Here is a 13,231-nt window from a genome sequence, read left to right on the forward strand (position 1 = left end):
AGCGGACCAAGCTTCTTCTTTTAGCGATGACGACTTGTAGTTGCAGCCACGCGTGTTAGGGTGCGGGTGCGGGTATCGGGGATGGGAATGCGGATACAGCCGTCGGTGGAGGCTCATTTGAGGAATCAGTGAGAATGACGAAATTCAAACGCTGGTTACAACGGGTAGTGTATCGGTGTGCGATACGGGTGACTCTTGCGTGAGACTTAAGCTGTGTTGGAAGGTCACGTGACCACCCACTGTTTGCTCCCAGTACTTAGTCTCAGTCATAGCATGTAGATAGTTTCTCTCTCTCTCAACGCATCAAGAGATTTCCAGTTAAATCTACATTCATCGTAGATCTCTAGTATCTCTAACAAGCTGGTACTGGGACAAGATTCTAGGATATTGCTGCTATGCGTAGTAAGCTGTTTCTAGGGCTGAGGGATAGGACAGATCAGGGAATACGCATATGGATGGGATCCGATATATCACTAGATCTACAGAGCAGCCCTGCAAGGTGCAATAATAAATTGTACGCTGTGTCTTTAGTCAGTGCTTTTTCCGGGAACTCTGTAGGAACCTCCTGATAGTCTTGCATGATTCCAAGTATCTGACGACAATGTCCTTTGTGATCGTTAGTTACTGCTAGTGCATGCTTTACACTGTAGCAGATGGCAATAGTCGCTACAACCCTATGTTGCATGTATTTTTACCACACGGGCCCACCTGACCCGAAGTCTGTTATCTATAATGTTGTATGCTCAGGTGGGTACGAAGTGCTCCGCACATTCCATATTCCGTATTATCAGTTTTCAGCTTTAACATACTAAATAATATGAGATAGCGATCTCATTCGCTTACCTAGTTACATTGGTAAGACCTTGGGAATTTGTCGAAAAAATGAATCTGGTAACCTTCCATGGGTGGGAGCTCGGCAAACGAAATGATTGGAGGACCCAGAGTTGGCGGACAATTCAGATCAGGTATGGTGCACGTCACATAGGGGGCCACTCCTAAGCAGATGCTGATTGGGGAAATTGATATCGTTTAGGATAATTGTCTCAGGTGTTAATAGTTTCAAGGTTTCAAATTGTGCAATTTGCATGTATGGAGTACTACTCCGTATACATGAAGTTTCTACGGAGTAGAAACTCGAAAATGGGGACCTAACATGGCGTTTCTACGCCACAGGCTTATCCTCGTGTGCCCCTGGGACCTGTGGAACGGCCGAGGAACGTGTGGAAAAAGGATATTATGCGCTAAGAGCTACACTACTGAATGTGCCCCGTAGTATGAGCGGGTCAGACTTAAATGAGATACATATACTCCATATTCTTCTTTTCGACAATATAATTACAAATCATTCCCGAGACACATCTTGGAAGCCCATTTACCCTGCATGCACCTGGATAAACTTCTTTTGAGGAGAAAATTGAGAAAGAAAAAATAAAAAATTCAATAACTGTACCAAAATGGAATGGCGCTAAAGGCTAACTGAGTGCCTCGCCTGAATCCATGGAACGTCACTCAATGATTGGCTGCTCACGGCCAATGAGACCTGAAACGAGGTACGAGCGGGGCACTTTAGCGTGCCGATCTCTGGAACAATGTTTTTTTCCTTCTCTGGGGCGCGATGGCGGTGGGCTATCTGTTTTTCTTTCTGGTCCCAAGAAGGGGGGCTAGCGTCTTTGAATAGCTCTTCAAAAAGAGACACATTAGTAAAACTGCCTGCAACTACCGGCAATCTACGGAGTAGTACTCTGAACATAGATGTGAATAGGAAATGGTGTTCCAAAATAAAGAACTAGCCTAACTGAGGGACAGGGATCTTTACCATGCGACCCCAAAAGAAAAGTGTCATCAGGTAAGATTGTAAGATTTGTATACAATTGCAGATGCTCCATAAATTATTCGGTAGTCGACCCCGAATGTTCCCAAGTCCCCACTTGACTCGGATGGAATAATTACTCCTGAGTCACTCCTGGCCTTTGCGAGTAATTCTCTCTCTTTTTTTTTTGCTTCCTTCTAATTTCCCTAGGCTAAAGCGGTATGAGCATTGATCGCATCGCTGATTCAAACGGGTAAGTTGGAAATCCACCCTTCAATTGTCACGGGTCCGTCGGGGCGAGGTTGCGCATGCAGTCGTACAAGGCCCCCCAGTTTCACTCAAGTCAGATTTCACCCACATAATCGTGTCAGACTGACGTTCCTAGGAGTACAGCATGATTATGAAGTTTTGATTTCTACCTAGCGCCTTCAGTCCATATCGAGGTCTGCGAAGGAACACCGACAAAAGAGGCAAATTACGCTCTCGTCCTCGAGCCCTTGACCAAAAGATACCTAGGATACACAATGCAATCCACCAAAGAACCCGAATTCCTGGATACTGGGGCCATATCCCGTTCACGCAGCCCCAGCGTTGTGTCTAGTGATTCGCAGTTCTCTCGAGTCAATCTCATGTCCCCACCGTCCGTGACGCCGTCCCCAGCGTTCATCTCGCCATCTGCGGCTTCGAAGATTATCTCTGCCGACCAGGAGTTCAACACTGCCGATTTTGTCGCTGAGGATGAGGAAACCGGGGCTAGCGCCACGGCGCTGGTGACCCCGGCGGCGTTAGCGCTCCTGAACGGATTCCTCGATAACCTATTGTTTAATATTCTCGCTTCGTCAAGATCAACTCAGCTCGCAGGCATTCGATCCGCCATGGCTGATGTGTTGAAGCCCCGCTTGGCCAAGGAAGTTGTGGCATCAGCCGAAGAAGAGTTGAGCGAATACATGGGCGGAGCCGACGATGAGCCCACGAGATTCCGCGGCGGCCATCAGCCCAGCGGCGATTTTGACCTAGTACGCTCATGGAAGTTAACACGGCTACGATGCATGGTCTACACACGACTGGGCGATATGGAAGAAGATGACGAAGACGAATTCATCGCGCAAGAGAGCCTCGGAGAGACCGATGGAGCACCACGCAGATTTACTAGTCATGTCGACAATATTACACCTGCAGCTTCTATATTCCTTACCTCAATCATCGAATATATTGGCGAGAGTGCGCTCGTTATCGCTGGCGAGACATCGCGGTCTCGTCTGTCGGCACAGCTCAACAATGGTAATGAGTTTAGTGGATCTGGAGAGCGGAAAAGAATCGACCGACTTGTAGTGGAAGATCTCGATATGGAGAAGTTGGCCCTTAATGCAACCCTGGGTCGCCTGTGGCGCACGTGGAGGCAGCGCAGACGCGGAACCAGTCTTTCTCGAACACTCTCTCGTGAATCATTCCGTCCACGTGGGTACTCCCTGGCAAACAGCCGGAAGAGTAGCATTGTGACCATTGAGGAACCAGTGACTCCAAATGAGCCTCTCCCTGTGGTGATTCCGCCACCTTTGGACCCCGCCACCGTCCCCTTGCCAATGGGCGATTACGACGTTCAAGAGATCGAGGTCCCGGGATACATTGGCGATCTAGATGGAGAGATACAGACCATGGAGGCTGTTGTTGCCCACAAGGTGCGACCCCGCAGTCTGATGGTATTTTCATCGCCCTCGCTTGTGCCAAAATCCTTAGGTTCAACAAAAAACTCGCCAGTGGGTGCGTCAGCTATTGAACCTGGCAAATCAATCCGTCATTTTCGTACGAGGTCTCTACCTAATGACCCACCCCAACCCGAATCCGCCGAGGAGAAGCCAGAGTCGCCAACAGACCACCCGTCACCCACCGTATCGGAGAGAAAACAACTCGAGACTATGTATGAGGATGATGAATCGGCCGAGTACGTGGATGTAGCCGAAACTGCACCTGGTAATGCTGTCACTACAGAACACATAGATACACCGTCCTTTAAACCTGCAGCCGAAGCTTTCGAAAATTCTAGAATGTCGATCTTGCACGAAGAAGAGGAGGCGCCTCCTGCAGTCAGCGAGACGGTTACATCCTTGCGCGCTATCGCCCAAGACGAAGACTCGATAACCGATCAATCCAATAGTGCTCGCGTCTCCGTCGTATCCTTGAGTGATCAGCCAAATCAGAAAGACCCAAAAGTGATTGAGGGCATTGGATTGCGCGAAAAGCCTACTTTGACTTCGACGATATACCGACCAACACGCCAGTCCTCGAGGGATACCAGTCTACTGAGTGCAAGGTCGATCTCTGACCAGACTAGTGACTCTGAAATGCAAAACGTTGTGGAGAGCCAGCCTACAGTGCAAGGGGCTGAGACTTCGCAAGCTCCACCCGCACCTCCGATGGAGACTGTCACATCTTGTATCAATCACCATGCGACTGATGATGATCAGATTAACATGGCCACGACCACCACCCGGCCCACTTGGCTATCGGAGGAACATACTGAGGCGGCATATTCTTCACAAGCTCTCCCGGCCGATGCCAGTCGCACGACCTCCGGTTCATGTAACTCGCAGAGATCAAAAGCTCGCCCCCAACCTGTTCCAGTGGAGGTTACAACCAGCAACCGGAGCTCTTCTGCCCCTGCTTCGGCAGTTGAACGAGCCGCTGTTCAGCGCATGTCTCGGTCATCGATGTCTTCTTCTGTCATCAGTAAAACCCGTCGGTCTGGTAGCTTCGGTAGCACTCGCGAGAATACGCGTCCAATGACTGCTGGCTCTACCACGTCGCAGGTGTCTAACAAATTGAAGGGTATCTTGAGTCGATCCCAGGGTGACTCTGGCTCACCCGGCATGCGCAGCTCGTCTGAGACTAGTCGCGCATCTGACGGGAGCGTAGACTCTGCAGACAACGAGGCTGCCAATTTGGACACGCTGATCAACAGTGATGAGACTGTTCATTACACCCTCACGCCCCGAAGTGTGAGGGAGATGACCTTCCCCGACCTGCCTAACCGATCAGTTCCTCGATCAGAAACGGCAGGCGTCTCCGACCTCGCAGATTTATTAGATACCACTGCACCACCACCAGTCGAAGATAAACCCTCTCCTCAAACTTTGGTTTCCCCAAGAGCAACTGAGGAGATATCTCCAATCTCCCACACCAGATCCATTGAGTCACCCAAGCACATCCCACTTACCACCCGCTTGGCCAGTTTGTCACCAACCTCGAGGTCTAGCAAAACTGGACAAGCGCGGGATGCGCGAATCGTGCCCTCGGATTCGACACGCGACTTTGCAGAATTCATGAGATCGACTGGCCCTGCTAGTGGGCCATTCGAGTCTATGACCTCTATCTCTGCCGAGAGCCTACGTCCTGCTCGTCCTCCATCAACTCTCTCCTCTGTCTCCCGTGGCAACCGACCTAAACTTCAAGCTCGGTCTGCTGCGACAAGAGGATCTCTGAGTTCGGACCTCATCGACTTCATTCGTGAGGGACCTCCTATGCCAGCAGGTGCTCACCGAATTCCTCGGGCAGTTGCACCTTTCCGTGACACTCTTGATTCAGATGATCTTCATCTAGAGAACACTACTTTCTGCTCTTTCGTCAGCGCTGGATCTACACCCAATAAATCCTTGACATCTCTTGGTTCACGGTCCGGATTGCTGGATTCAAATCGAAACAAGGCTACTGCATCAGGAAGCGCCACGGACATCGATGAGCCTCAACCTGTTCGGAAGCAACGCCGTGCCCCAGATCCCTACGCCATTGACAACGATGATGATGACGCGCTTCTGGAAGAGCTTCTGGAAAAGGAAGCAAACCCCAAGCCCAGGCGTGAGGAGGAGAGCCTGATAGATTTCCTGCGCAACGTTCCCCCCCCTCCCCCCTCCGAACAGTTCCCGAAGCCGCTTGCAGTCAGTGCTCCTTCATCAAATGGTCTGACTGGTGCATCGGGCATGAAGGCCCGCCTGCTCCGCACCTCTCAAACCTCCTTGCGCACACAAAATTCCCCAACCAAGGTTGGCCAGGAGCGCAATAATGGCACTATACCTTCTATCTCAAACCGCCAGACTAACACTGGTGATTTGGCGGATTTCTTCCGTAACACCGGGCCTCCTCCGGGCACTACGCGATCTTCACCAACACCAATTGGATCTAAGCCAAAGGACAGTGGCTTCTCCCGCTTCTTCACACGTCGAAAAAAGGTTGGGGCCTAGTGGGTTGAAAGTATCCAAACGATATTCTCGACTAATGTCTTGCTTTGCTGAGCGTTCCAATTCATCTAACGATCTACATATCATGTCCATCACTTTGGTATTTCTTGCTTGTGCAACATCATACTGCCACATTTGCCATTCCCTTTTCCTTGGCTTTTTTTCAGATAGAGCCATGTCCACTTTTTCATTTCATACTGTTCACTCTGGCTACGACCGGGTGGCTTTTTTTTTCTCTTCTCTTGCACTTCTGTGCGGCACTTTCCCTTCCAACTCTCCGCGCAAGACTGAACGATTAATACGGACTTCGGGTTTTCTATTTTGTTTCTTTGGTGGGACGTCGCATTCATTGTTTTCGTGGATTTCGAGATACCATGCCTATACTTGGGCCATTTTTCAGTGCCCTGACATTCAGAAACCATTCCTTTTCTATGAACATCACAAATCAATTCGTAGGAATAACCCAGCTATGGAAAACACTAAAATTTCAGAGCCAAGCATTATTTGCCGTATGAAGCAAGAACCCCCTTCCCTCCCCCCCCCCCACACCCCTCAAAGTATAGCTCCTGGGCCGTAACGTCGGAACAAAGTTAATCCTGCGCTCCCCTTACCAGGTGTCATCAACTGCAGCAAGCATCCGTGTTTACAACCGCCAATTCCACGCCGCAAAAATGGGCACCTCACCTATCACGTTGAGGGGTATCCTTGGCTTCTTTTTTGTCTTTGTTCAGCTTGCCAGCGCCCTGAAATTCGACCTCATCGCCACCTCAGGTAGTGGCAAGAACGAGAGATGCATTCGCAACTTCGTCTCGAAGGACCAGCTCGTCGTTGTCACTACCATTGTTGGCGGCACGAAGGCTGATGGCCAGAAGGTCAACATTCATGTACGTGCAATTATATCTGGATGAGGATAGGGTGTCGTCCTTGGTTTGCTGGGGCTTGGAAACCAATCCGCTGAAGTGCTAAATTGTGGACCGCAACTCATTCTTTTTTCTGTACAGATCAAGGACGCTATGGGAAATGATCACGGTCGCCCCAAGGATGTCATCGGCGAGACACGTCAGATCTTCACTTCGCCCGCGGACACGGCTTTCGACGTCTGCTTCGAGAACCAACTTATCGGCCACAGTAAGTGGTAGCCCCTTCAAGCAATCCGAACATTTCTGCGGGGAAAAATCAGAATCAAAGAGAAAGTGACACTAAAACAACACCACCCCATCAGGCACCATCCAGAACCCCTCCCGCCCCATCGAACTTGATATCGAGATTGGCGCAGACGCTCGCGACTGGAACAGTGTCCAGTCGCAGGAGAAGCTCAAGCCCGTTGAGACAGACCTCCGCCGTATCGAGGAGATGGTTGCCGATGTGGTGACTGAGATGGAGTACCTGCGTGCACGTGAGCAGCGTTTGCGTGATACCAATGAGAGCACCAATGAGCGTGTCAAGTGGTTCGCTTTCGGGACCATGGGTATGCTTGTCGGGCTTGGTGCTTGGCAGGTTGTTTACCTGAGGGCTTACTTCAGGTATGTCGAATTGCGATTGTGGTGGAGGGTGGTATTGGTTGCTGACCAATTGGTTCTTACAGATCTAAACACCTTATCTAAATTTACTCGTCCATGGAATGGTTGCATCTTTGATGGTTCTTTTTTCTAGTTTTGCAGCGGTTGCATTGCAAATCCTTTAGCTCTAATGTCAAGTGGCATTCTGTTCAACAGTCATGATCTCAATGATATAAAATGTACACCATGCGTTCTGCAGCCTGGCGCTAGTAAGATTTTCTGATTCTTGCATGTGATGTTTTCGGGATGGTTGGTCAGTTATACTTCACCGGACTCCTTTTCATAGAATGCGGTTTAGCACGAGGATTCATGGATGGATGGAAATTTTAGTGCATGGTAAAGCACTACTTACATGGTAGGTACCTTAGAAGAGAGCTCTACAACAAAGAGAGAGCGTTGGATGTCTACACGAGATCGGTGTATGCATCTAGATCGACATCTTGCAGAGGGATATGAAGTCCAATTAAACGAAAACAACAGACAGGCCAAGACAGCAAAAATGAAAGGGACTCGATTCCAAGTTCAGAAAGGCCTTATTAGACACATGGAACCTAGAGAAATAAGCTAGAGAACTGAACTGTGTTTAAAAGTGTGTAATCCACGGCCTCTCAGTGGAATGTTTAGCTTTGCAAACAGAACAAACACCGGGCATTGCAGGAGCTTTTCGGTTCCCCGGGCTAATACGCCGGATGATGTCAAAGCCGAGCATCAAACGCCAACTCCTCATTCCTAGAGGAAAGAAAGTCCCAACTCTCTATACGGGATAACGCACAACAATATGTCCGGCCCACGTATACTGCAGCGCCTTGTGCGACCAGTGCCATCATCCTTAAGCACAATCACAAGATCAAACCGCCAATTCGGCGCAACAACTCTACGCTTCAAAGATGGCGACGAAGCTGCTCCGGAGGTAAAGGCGCACCGCTCAAACCAGTCCAAAAAGTCTCCGAATCAATTTGTGCCCAACACAACCTCTACTATGACAAAGGACTTCATCAATGTCGGCCAGAAGCCACCGCCACCGGAGATGCTGAACTCAGTCGATCCCAATTACAGACCGTCCGATCCGTACCCCGGAAGGATTGAACATTTCACCGGTGGTCGTCAGGATAACGGAGCGCAGAAGCCAGAGCTTGGCGTTGGCGAGATGGAGGGTATTACGTTTAAGGTTGAGCCCTTGAAGAGAGTTGGGGAGGAACTTGCCACGAAGAGAGCACGTTTGCTATGTTCGTATCCGTTCCCATCCGTGCTGAAACCTCGGTCCCAATGCTAATGCCGAGGATCCGGTGCATCAAAATATTAAGAATCTTTCAAGCTAACCGATTCTACCTCAGATCAAAGCCGCAAGCGCGGAATCCTGGAGTCAGACCTGCTACTCTCGACCTTCGCAGATGTCTACCTGGGCAAGATGGACTACGATCAGCTCGTCGAATACGACAGCTTCCTCGACGAAAATGACTGGGACATCTACTACTGGGCTACGCAGGACCCGCCGGAGGAGATCTCACCCACTGCTCCAAAAGAGGATACCATCACCGAGGGTTGGAAGGAGACCGGTGCCAAAAGCGGTGAATGGGCGCAGACCATCGGTGCTTTCAGAGCGGCTTACCGGCCTGTTCCGTCGCGCTGGCGGGGCTCTGAGGTACTCACGCTCCTCAGAGAGCATGTTCGCGATAAGAGTGCTACTGGCTTTGAGAAGGCCAAGAATAAGAAGACTGGTGGCGGTGGCTTGGGAAGAATGCCCGATGTTCAGGTGTTTAACTCATGAGTATCTGTGAAGGAGAAAATCGACCTCAGCAGGTTTGTCGATTTCAAAACTGTACTATAGTTGTCGCAGTGGTCGTGTTGTCCATATGCAGGCGTGTGTTAAGAACGTTGTGTATTTGATGGTACTGGGATCAACGGGTATAAAGCTTCAAAACTGGGAAACAAAGAAAAAGCAAATGGAAATTTTTGAACATGACAGAGAGAACTTGAATACAAATCAACCTTTAATTCTCCATGTCCGATATGCATCGCAGCCGAGGTCCAGAGCTCTGCATTGATGCAAGTCATGTGATCCATTCGCTTAGTATTAGGGCTCCACGGAACCACACAAGGAGAGCAGCGAAGCGGCTTAGGGCTTGAGCGGGCACGTCTGCCTCCCATCTCGATTTTACCTCCCCCCCCCAGAGTCAACGACAATCTCCGCCCATCCCTCTCTCTCCTTCATTGTCTCATTCCCATCATGGCTGAGCAGCTGGTTCTTCGCGGCACCCTTGAGGGCCACAATGGCTGGGTTACTTCCCTCGCCACCTCCCTGGAGAAGTAAGAACGACCTATCCCGATCGGAGGATTGAAATTTTGAAGGGACAAAATTCTGACTTGAACGTTTGATGATAGCCCCAACATGCTGCTGTCCGCTTCCCGCGACAAGACCCTGATCATCTGGAACCTTACCCGTGATGAGCAGGCCTACGGTTACCCCAAGCGCAGCCTCGAGGGTCACTCGCACATCGTCTCTGACTGTGTACGTTTTTCTTTTCCCGAGTGAACCAAACCCACAAGCCATTGGATGCGACAGGTGGATTTGGATGGCGCAATTCGAAAAAAAAAGATGGAATGGTTTTGGCTGACCAATGGTCTTGTCTGCGTTATAGGTGATCTCCTCCGACGGTGCCTACGCTCTGTCTGCCTCGTGGGATAAATCTCTCCGTCTCTGGGAGCTCTCCACCGGTAACACCACCCGCACTTTTGTCGGCCACACCAACGATGTTCTGTCCGTCTCGTTCTCCGCCGACAACCGTCAGATCGTCTCCGGTTCTCGTGACCGCTCCATCAAGCTGTGGAACACCCTCGGTGACTGCAAGTTCACCATCACCGACAAGGGTCACACCGAGTGGGTTTCCTGCGTTCGCTTCAGCCCCAACCCCCAGAACCCCGTCATTGTCTCCGCTGGCTGGGACAAGCTCGTCAAGGTACGCTCTCGATTCCGAACTTTCCTACAGAATTTCCTCCCCGCAATGCTTTGCCCGCGTGATGTTTGCATAAACGTATTTGCTACTTCAGAGCCTTTCGGGGCCATGAGACAATTTTCACCCATTTTGCCTGATGGGCACAGCAACAATTTTCAATCGTTTTTAATTGAACGAGAGAAGGATTGGAAAAATTTTCCTTGACACATAACATTCTTTATGAGAACATCGACGCTAACACCTGATTCGCGTCTAGGTTTGGGAGCTCGCTTCCTGCCGTCTCCAGACCGACCACATCGGTCACACCGGATACATCAACACCGTCACTATCTCCCCCGACGGATCTCTCTGCGCCTCCGGTGGCAAGGACGGTACCACCATGCTCTGGGACCTTAACGAGTCCAAGCACCTCTACTCCCTCTCCGCTGGTGATGAGATTCACGCCCTTGTCTTCTCTCCCAACCGCTACTGGCTCTGCGCTGCCACCAGCAGCTCCATCACCATCTTCGACCTCGAGAAGAAGAGCAAGGTTGATGAGCTCAAGCCTGAGTTCGTTGAGAAGGGCAAGAAGAGCCGTGACCCCGAGTGCATCAGCTTGGCCTGGTCCGCTGACGGCCAGACCCTGTTCGCCGGTTACACTGACAACAAGATCCGTGCCTGGGGTGTTATGTCGCGCGCATAGATTTGAGTTGTTGTATCGGAGCTTGAGGAGCCTCTTTTTGACCTGTTGACAAGGGAATTGAAAAAAAGTTCAAAAGATATGGCCAGAAGAGCATTGGTTTGGGATGTATGAGCCACGAGCAATGAAGCACTTCTCGCCGGGACTGAGTCGTCCCCGGCCTGGAGGTTTTCTGACATGTCTAGCCTACTCGATCCGCATGTAAAATGTATGGAATCTTGTACAAGACGTGTGATGTTCTAATACCAGTTAAGGCATCAAAATGTTTCCTATTTTTTATTATTGAAAATCTCTTGTAAAACTGTCGTACCGCCTGTCGCTCATGTTGAATTAATGTTTTCTCTGTTTCTTATATCGTGTCTGCCTACGTAGGGTATTGCTGCGATAGCTGCTGAAGTTCTTCGGATAGTGCCAAATGTACAGAAGTGGTTTGAGATTTCTATTTCCAACGGTCGTAATGGCTGAACAGAGAGGCCTTCTCAGATCTACCCATCATCTCTTTCCAAGTCTCTTCAAAGCCTCCTTGGCCATCATACTCCCTTCCTCATATCCAATCCCATCGGCCATCGCCTTGGCCTCAATATACCGCTGCTTGGCGACTTCTGGCTTCTTACGCAGCTCAGCCAGCTCGCCCAGGTTATACGTCGCAACCACACAAGTAATATCGCACTCCTCGTCACGTAGAGGAGGTTGGATGTGCGCCGCAACCTCAATGGCCTTTTCCGCCCACTTCTGGGCAGCCTCAACAGTCTGCTCCGCCGTAACAGGTTGTTGCTGTGGCTGAGACTTGGCGGGTAGTTGAATCTGGCCGACCAGAGCGGTAGCAATGTCGTTCAGCAGCACGACCTGTTTGCACGATTTGGAAGTTCCTTCCGCGGCGCGGATCAAATCCAACGCACGCATATACAGCGGCATGGCCAGCTCATACCGCTCCTTGGCGGTATAGGTAGCAGCAAGCTCAGCCAGCGCCGTCGCGATCTCAGTGAGGTTCAGCCATGCCTCGCCGTCCGAGCCCTCACCACTGCTAGAGCTTCCAACAGGAAGTCCCAGCCTCTGGCGACGGTGCATTTCCTTCAGACAGATCTCCACAGCAGCGACCTGCGCGACCTCGGCTTTCTTCTCATCCTGAATGTACTCGCTGGAATAAAGCTCGCCAAGCTTCATTGCAATGCCGACAACCTTCTTGAGTGCCTTATCTCGCTGACGAGCCTCATACTGCGCCATTGCTTTCAGGTCCTCTTCGGTTTCCTGAATCGCCTCGGTGTCAACCTGAACATTGACCGTGCTCTTCTGCACCTGCGCCTGCGCTTGCTTCACCTTCTCGGCCGCTGCAGTATCGTTTCCTGCTGTGACATCCTCCACCCAGGCCAGAGTCTCGTTCTTCGTTCGCTCCAACACATCAATCGCAGGCTTCACAAGTCCAGCCTTCTCCAGCATCATAGCAACTTGCAGCTTGATCCCAAGTATCTCATCCGAGTATGGGTGTATTCCCATCTCAAATGATATACGCAGCGCCTCTCTGTATGCCTTCATCGATTTAGCTGGGTTGAGATCGATCTCGGTGTAATAGATAGCCGTGCGGAGAGCGTCGGCCACCGGCGGCGGGAATTTGTGGTACTGTGGCCCGACTCGTGTCAATTCCACGTAGGAGATGTAGGCGAAAATAAAGGCTCCACCGACAACGGAGAAGATTGCTAGTGGCATGAGGATGGGATTCTTGCGCCAGATTCCTTTAGAAGCTTCGCGGTATTTCCGGCTGATTTTCTGCATGATCGTGAGGTGTCGTGTGCCGGAGATGTAGGGGCTTGCAAGTGGTTTGCCATTGTTGATGCGGGATTGGGGGGTTGGTCGGGTTGTGCAGTTTGTGTATATTGAGCGGGTGAGGCTCTTTGGTTGTGGTTGTAGAAGTTTTGCGGCTTGCGCGCTCGTGTGCCGTGATGCTGCGCGGAACATTGGGAGTGTGTGGGTAGGTATTCGATTAAAATTTCATGTGTTGT

The 13,231-nt window shown here is 50.6% G+C and overlaps 5 protein-coding genes across 5 annotated transcripts; 4 read left to right on the forward strand and 1 right to left on the reverse strand.

The window, feature by feature from the left end:
* Window positions 1-2,334: 2,334 nt before the first annotated feature.
* Window positions 2,335-6,045, forward strand: Pdw03_0995 (Collagen alpha-2(I) chain; the record flags this gene model as incomplete). Its single annotated transcript, XM_066099777.1, has 2 exons — window positions 2,335-3,268; window positions 3,326-6,045. 2 exons carry the CDS (start codon window positions 2,335-2,337, stop codon window positions 6,043-6,045), a joined length of 3,654 nt encoding a protein of 1,217 aa, XP_065957504.1.
* A 668-nt stretch (window positions 6,046-6,713) lies between these two features.
* Window positions 6,714-7,646, forward strand: Pdw03_0996 (Endosomal cargo receptor (Erv25), putative; the record flags this gene model as incomplete). The annotated part of the gene is made up of 4 exons (XM_014679242.1): window positions 6,714-6,926; window positions 7,044-7,170; window positions 7,265-7,565; window positions 7,628-7,646. The coding sequence occupies 4 exons, from the start codon at window positions 6,714-6,716 to the stop codon at window positions 7,644-7,646; spliced, it is 660 nt and encodes a 219-aa protein (XP_014534728.1).
* Window positions 7,647-8,379: 733 nt separating this feature from the next.
* Window positions 8,380-9,369, forward strand: Pdw03_0997 (TPR repeat protein; the record flags this gene model as incomplete). The annotated part of the gene is made up of 2 exons (XM_014679243.1): window positions 8,380-8,827; window positions 8,936-9,369. 2 exons carry the CDS (start codon window positions 8,380-8,382, stop codon window positions 9,367-9,369), a joined length of 882 nt encoding a protein of 293 aa, XP_014534729.1.
* A 459-nt stretch (window positions 9,370-9,828) lies between these two features.
* Pdw03_0998 (40S ribosomal protein RACK1) lies at window positions 9,829-11,237 on the forward strand (the record flags this gene model as incomplete). The annotated part of the gene is made up of 4 exons (XM_014679244.1): window positions 9,829-9,908; window positions 9,984-10,110; window positions 10,241-10,558; window positions 10,812-11,237. The coding sequence occupies 4 exons, from the start codon at window positions 9,829-9,831 to the stop codon at window positions 11,235-11,237; spliced, it is 951 nt and encodes a 316-aa protein (XP_014534730.1).
* Window positions 11,238-11,726: 489 nt separating this feature from the next.
* Window positions 11,727-13,187, reverse strand: Pdw03_0999 (Tetratricopeptide-like helical; the record flags this gene model as incomplete). The annotated part of the gene is made up of 1 exon (XM_014679245.1): window positions 11,727-13,187. The coding sequence occupies one exon, from the start codon at window positions 13,185-13,187 to the stop codon at window positions 11,727-11,729; it is 1,461 nt and encodes a 486-aa protein (XP_014534731.1).
* Window positions 13,188-13,231: the final 44 nt, after the last annotated feature.

Source organism: Penicillium digitatum, chromosome 4 (assembly GCF_016767815.1).
Source record: "Penicillium digitatum chromosome 4, complete sequence".
Taxonomy (NCBI): Eukaryota; Fungi; Ascomycota; class Eurotiomycetes; order Eurotiales; family Aspergillaceae; genus Penicillium; species Penicillium digitatum.